This window comes from Anneissia japonica, unplaced genomic scaffold, assembly GCF_011630105.1.
Source record: "Anneissia japonica isolate Jap-2015-1 unplaced genomic scaffold, ASM1163010v1 scaffold288015_len651517_cov191, whole genome shotgun sequence".
Taxonomy (NCBI): Eukaryota; Metazoa; Echinodermata; class Crinoidea; order Comatulida; family Comatulidae; genus Anneissia; species Anneissia japonica.
In genome coordinates this window covers 78520-85041 of record NW_022751954.1, presented here as the reverse complement: position 1 = coordinate 85041, position 6522 = coordinate 78520, and the positions used below count along the sequence as shown (strand labels likewise).

Sequence of the window (6522 nt, the reverse complement as noted above, 5' to 3'; positions counted from 1 at the left end):
TTAAGGATTTTAAAATATTCCAAACCTGTACGCTTAAAAAAAAAAAATAAATAATAAATAAATGAAGTTAACTTATAACACAAACAAGGATAGGATAGGATATAAAATTTGAGAGAAGTTTTGGTATACTGTACTGTATTTCTGAAGTGCCATTCGTTTTGGGGTTGGTACAATCAGGAGTTACAGTCGATCCAACAAATATAAAGTACTATCTATTTCCTTACATTCGAAAAAGGAGGATTTTGGATGCTATATCTAAATTTGCTGGAGATTGAAAAATTAACTGTTAACTCCGTTGTTAGAGAACATAGAGTGGTACATGACTTTCGGACTGGTATAGTCCTTCAGTAGGCCTATGTACTCTAGGTGTAAATAAATACAGAGAATAGGCCAATTTTAGTGAGAACTAAACATGTTTTAATAACGTAGGGCCTAAATACAATGCAAAGCAGATTGATCACAAAATCAGAAGCATGATTTCAAACATCAGAACCCAGCTTTTATTGCTTAAAACTGTCGGGGCCCCATTGAATGAAACTACGGTATTATAGTTTATATTATATATATTTTTTTTAAGTTTTTTTTTATTTTCAATGCAAAATAAATGCGATCGTTAATATTGACCTTGGTACAATGTAAACCTGTAATCATATGACTACTTATACAGAATTTTACTATATTATAGGCCTAGACTAGGACCAGGCCTCCTACTATAGCAAAGAGGCTTAGTCCAAGGCCTTGTTGCAAATCCCAGCCCACATGAGCCTAGCCTATAATGCCTAGCATAGGGCTTGTTTTCGCGGTACCCTGACCATTAAAAATTAGCAGACCCACTGGGAAGCGTTCACGGCATTGGACTATGGGGTGCCATACGCAGCAAAAGTCAATGTTAAAATCAAAATGTAATTGCAAAATTCAATGTCTAATTTATTAAAACGTAGACGTAAATTTCTCAAAATGTAGATCTAGTTTTTCAAAATGAAGTTCTAATTTTTCAAAACGTAGTTCAAATTTTTCCAAATGTAGTTCTAATTTATTTAAAATGTAGTTCAAATTCAAAACGTAGGTGTGACTTGATCAAACGCTCTCTCCAAATTATATTTCAAAACGTAAATAAAAAACCAGCTTGGTTTGAAATGCATTTTACAACAACACTAGAAATAGACTTTTGCTAATGTAAATCAAACTTTTGCACTAGACTTGCGAAATGTAAATCAAAACTAATCAGCCAAGCATGACGTGGGCCTGTTCCATTAATGATGGGGAAATCATTTTTCGCTGCAGTCCAATGCCGTGAACAACGCTTCCCAGTGCGTCTGTTAATTTTTAATGGTCAGGGTACCGCGATCACGAGCCCTATGCTTGGCATTATAGGTTAGGCTTATGTGGGCTGGGATTTGCAACTAGGTCTTGGACGAGGCCTCTATACTATAGTAGGAGGTCTAGGCCTCTATACTATAGTAGGAGGCCTGGTCCTAGTCTAGGCCTATAATATATATTCTGTATAAGTCATATGATTACAGGTTTACATTGTACATACCAAGATCGATATTAACGATCGCATTTATTTTTCATTGAAAATAAAAGAAAACTTTAAATAATTTAACTTAAGAATTTTAAAATATTCCAAACCTGTACGCTTAAAAAAATAAATAAAATTTAAAAAAAAATAAATAAAGTTAGCTTAAAACACAAACAACGCGATAGGATGTAAAGATTGAGAGAAGTTTTTGTATACTGTACTGTATTTCTGTCTATAAATGCCATTCGTTTTGGGGTTGCTACAATCAGGATTTACAATCGATCCAACAAAGTAAAAGCACTATCTATTTCCTTACATTCCAAAAAGGAGGATTGGGTGCTATTTAAATTTGTTGGAGATTGAAAAATTAACTGTTAACTCTCTTGTTAGAGAACATAGAATGGTACATGACTTTCGGACTGGTATGCCTTTGGGAATGTAAGGAAATAGATAGTGCTTTCCTTTGTTGGATCGATTGTAACTCCTGATTGTAGCAACACCAAAACAAATGGCACTTCAGAAATACAGTACAGTATACCAAATTATTCTCTCAAACTTTATATCCTATCGTGTTGTTTGTGTTTTAAGTTAACTTTATTAATTTATTTTTTTAAGCGTACAGGTTTGGAATATTTTAAAATCCTTAAGTTAAATTATTTAAAGATTTCTTTTCATTTTCAATGAAAAATAAATGCGATCGTTAATATCGATCTTGGTACAATGTAAACCTGTAATCATATGACTACGGTACTAATTCAGAATTTTACTACCGTATATAGGCCTAGACTAGGACCAGGCCTCCTACTAATAGAGGCCTCGTCCAAGACCTTGTTGCAAATCCCAACCCACATTGCCTATAATTCCTAGCATAGGGCTCGTGATCGAGGTACCCTGACCATTAAAAATTAGCAGACGCACTGGGAAGCGTTGTTCACCGCATTGGACTGCAGCGAAAAATGATACCCCCATCATTAATGGAACAGGCCCACGTCACGCTTGGCTGACTAGTTTTGATTTACATTTTGTGTGTCTGTGCCATAAGCAGCAAAAGTCCATGTTCTACTGTTGTTGTAAAATGCATTTCAAACCAGGCTGGGTTTTGATTTACGTTTTGGAATAGAATTTAGAGAGGGCGTTTGATCAAGTTAGACCTACGTTTTGAATTTGAATTACATTTTAAAGAAATTAGAACTACATTTTGGAAAATTTGAACTACGTTTTCAAAAATTAGAACTTCATTTTGGGAAACTAGATCTACATTTTGAGAAATTTACGCCTACATTTTGATAAATTAGACATTGAATTTTGCAATTACATTTTGATTTTAACATGGACTTTTGCTGCGTATGGCACCCCATAGTTAACACTGTTAAATCATATATAAATCATCAAAGAAAGGTAAATACACTGTTTGGTTTCCACAGGCCATTTGCTCTGAATCTGCAGAAGGTGAGTTCTTAATCTTACCCTCATATTTCAATAATGTTCTGTTTTCGTGTAAAAATATGACAAACATTTAGTTTTATTCAATCTGTTTATGTATAGGTACATATATTTATTTCACAACAAATCATGAGATTTGCTTTATTTGTTGCACGTTTGCAGTAAAATATAGATGGTGGGAGGGTTAATTTTACATGCAATCTCTCGTCGTCATCTCCTTCTATAAGCCTAAGTTATCCCCGGTTCTTGGTATTTTGTTCGATGAAAAGCCCATCTGAACATTACTCCACTCACCAGGCCCGCATCCAGCTTTTTGAATGGGGTCAGGCCCGTATCCAGCTTTTTGAATGGGGGGGGGGTGCGTTTTGCGAGCACAGCGAGCAACCAGGCTGGGGGCCGGGGTACCGCTCAGGGCCCCGATCGGGGTCCAGGGGCCGAATGCCCCGGAAAAATTTGCTTTCTTACGTCCTAGTAGACTAATTTGAAGGCATTTTATCATGTTAATCTCTATATGTCCGTGAACACATCGATAGGGCCTATCAAAAAATTACCAGTGGAGGACATGGAGAAACAAGCAAATTGTTTCCCAAATGAAAAATACTACTGTATAAATTCGTAACCATTACGAATAAAAATTCAAAACCAATTCGGATTTTAAATGAATAATAGCAAAGTTTGATATAAAGAGTGGATTAAAAGCGACTGTAAATGAGCTGATTAAAACAACTAGAAGCATTTGAAACAAATTAATCAACATTTTTATTCTTGGCATCGACAGAAAACATATACAGAGGTATAAGCATAATTATACTGCATGTATACGCTATCTATCCATTGAACCCGTGACGGGGTATACTGTATAAAATGATCATCATGATACGAGTAACGTTGTACGTTTTAATAGCAACATCACTTACATTTTTTATAAGAGCACATTTTATAAGAAGAATGAGGCTGTCGAAATTGCGGAAAAATTAAGAACAAAATTTTCATTTTATAATGATTATAGAATCAAATCACATTGTAATAAATACCCTCTTGAACATTTTCATAGAGTGTGGAGACAAACTATGCTACAACAATGGATATTGTGAAGAGGATGATAGTGGAAATTTAGCCTGTGATTGTCGTGGAACTGGGTTTCGTGGAGAAGAATGTTCAGAAGGTAAATCTATGGCGTCAGTAGAGCAATGAACTTTCAATGGCACTAAAGCTAGATAAAAACAAATGTAACAATCATCCTTAGAAATTCAGTTACGTTCCATTTTACAGTCATAATTGGTCTCAAAACAGTACTCTAACTCATTGTAAGGGCGTGCAGTAATCTCTCTTTGGTTGTTGGGACTTTTGGGTATTGGTAAGCAATCCCTCGTAATTTCATTTCATTTCTTCAGGCACGAGCGCCAAAGACATGCCAATAAGTGAACTTAATCATTGTCCTAAAAACAAGGTTCAGTTTCTCTATGATATTTAACAAAAAAAAAATCTTTTTATATTTAAATGTACAATGCTTAAAATTGATTGAAACAGGCCCGGAATTTGTAGAGGATCAACCCTGTATTACATACAGTATGCGTTTCAAAAAAAAATGTTAGGAATATATGCTAATCACCCAGTCATTGATTCAGTCAAATCAAATCTACAATATTGTGTTCAGGGCACCGTACATAGAATCAGATTGATGATCACCAATACAATGCATTGTTGACACAAAGGAATAATATAATTATGATATTTGATGTTCCAGATGATCCGTGCAGCCCAAGTGAATGTTACCCAGGAATGTGTCTGTATGATACGTCAGATCCTGCTGGGTTCGCGTGTATGTGTAATGGTACTGGTCTAATGGGTCCTCTGTGTGATGAAGGTAGGTTCTATGTTCAGTCGATGTGTTAATTCGGATTATGTTATAATTAAGTTTCAAGTTTCAATTTTATTTGCTACTGATGCCATCGTGGGCAAATATCCGCCAAAACAATACGGTACATAATGACAATGAAGGCAATATACACAAAATAATAATACAAAACCAGACTAAACTTAAAGCAAAAAAATTGGTGCATGGACTTATCAACGAAGAAGAGGGTCGTCCAAGATCCCTAAGGCAAAAATTGTTCACCTACATACCCAGTGATTGAAAGAGGATTACGGGAATTTACATTTCAAGTACGTGATATCGGTCGTGATGGGAAGGAAATGGGTTAAGATTTGAATGGGAGAGCGCAGAGTGAAGGAGTCGAGGTTCTTGCTTGGAAGGGAAGGTAACACAATTATCTGTCATTGCGTAGAGACATTACATGGTATTTAAGTTATTTTACGTCGTTTCATTTATTACACATATTATTTCTAACGATTTATTTTAGTTTTATCTTAATTTCTTTTAAAATAAATTTAGACGACCCATGTTCACCAAGTCCGTGTGAAAATCGTGGACAATGTATTTACGATGAAAACTCAGTGGATGGATATACATGCGACTGCCATGGTACCGGGTTCATGGGAGAAAATTGTGAAATAGGTTAGTGAGTATATTCAGTCTTGGACTTATTTTATTGTTTGACCCTCCAGATATGTTAATACATTTTCTTTAATATAAGAACCATTAAAATTTTGCCAAAACTCGATGGTTAAATCGGTGGCTCGGGTCACGTGACTTATAGTGGGTATTACCCCGGTATTCCTTAAAACAAACTATCGATTCGTCGAAGGTAACTATCGATTCGGTCTACTAAAATTCGCTTTGCCACACTTCCTTTAAAAATTGTTTTAATTGGTTAATTTTGTTTTTCTACCAGATGATCCTTGTCATCCAAGTCCATGTGAAAACCGTGGGGTGTGTGTGCAGAATGGTAAAAGTTATATTTGTAAGTGCAGTGGAACTGGTTTCATGGGACCTGATTGCGAAATCGGTAATGACATCTTTTTATTAATTGAACTACTAGCAATAATAGTATAATCATTCTCGTCATCAAGGTTGTCATCATTATGGCCATACATCGCTTTTATCATCATTTATCGCGGCAAGGATCGATCATGATGACGATGGTATAATGAATGATGAAGATGCCAATGATGACGACGACGACGATGACGATGATGATATCTAGGCCCTTGATATATTTTACAGTAATCGGTGTAGACTTCATGGCTGCCTACCTGTAGTACTTTTTATAGACCAACACATACATACATACATATTAATGTGATTTTATTGTGTTATACAGACGACCCCTGCTCACCCAGCCCATGTAAGCAGGGTAAGTGTGAACGACTCGATGATGACGGCAACTTTCTCTGCGACTGTTCTGGCTCAGGATACGGAGGAACCTACTGCGACATCAAACAACCATTTAAAAACAACGGCAATGATCTATTGAAAATGAAAATGAAAGCTAAAAGAAACTTTTAAACATCTAATGGTTTTTAAAGTATTGCAGTATATAATAAATATATATATATAAATAATGGAATGAGGGTTTACTCTCGAAAGACATTGACTGATCTCCTGACATGCCCCTGGAACAATGATATCATAGTAAAAATTTTAATGAAAGATT

At 35.5% G+C, this 6522-nt stretch overlaps 1 protein-coding gene across 1 annotated transcript in view; it reads left to right on the top strand.

Moving 5' to 3' along the window:
- The window catches only part of LOC117122009 (adhesive plaque matrix protein 2-like), a 7594-nt gene extending 1072 nt beyond the window's left edge, over nt 1-6522 (top strand). The window contains exons 2-7 of the mRNA XM_033267483.1: nt 2947-2971; nt 4020-4130; nt 4713-4832; nt 5361-5483; nt 5761-5874; nt 6190-6522. Of these exons, the coding sequence (XP_033123374.1) occupies nt 4748-4832; nt 5361-5483; nt 5761-5874; nt 6190-6374 (507 nt within the window). The 5' untranslated portion in view covers nt 2947-2971; nt 4020-4130; nt 4713-4747 and the 3' untranslated portion in view covers nt 6375-6522. The remainder of the gene's footprint in view (nt 1-2946; nt 2972-4019; nt 4131-4712; nt 4833-5360; nt 5484-5760; nt 5875-6189) is intronic.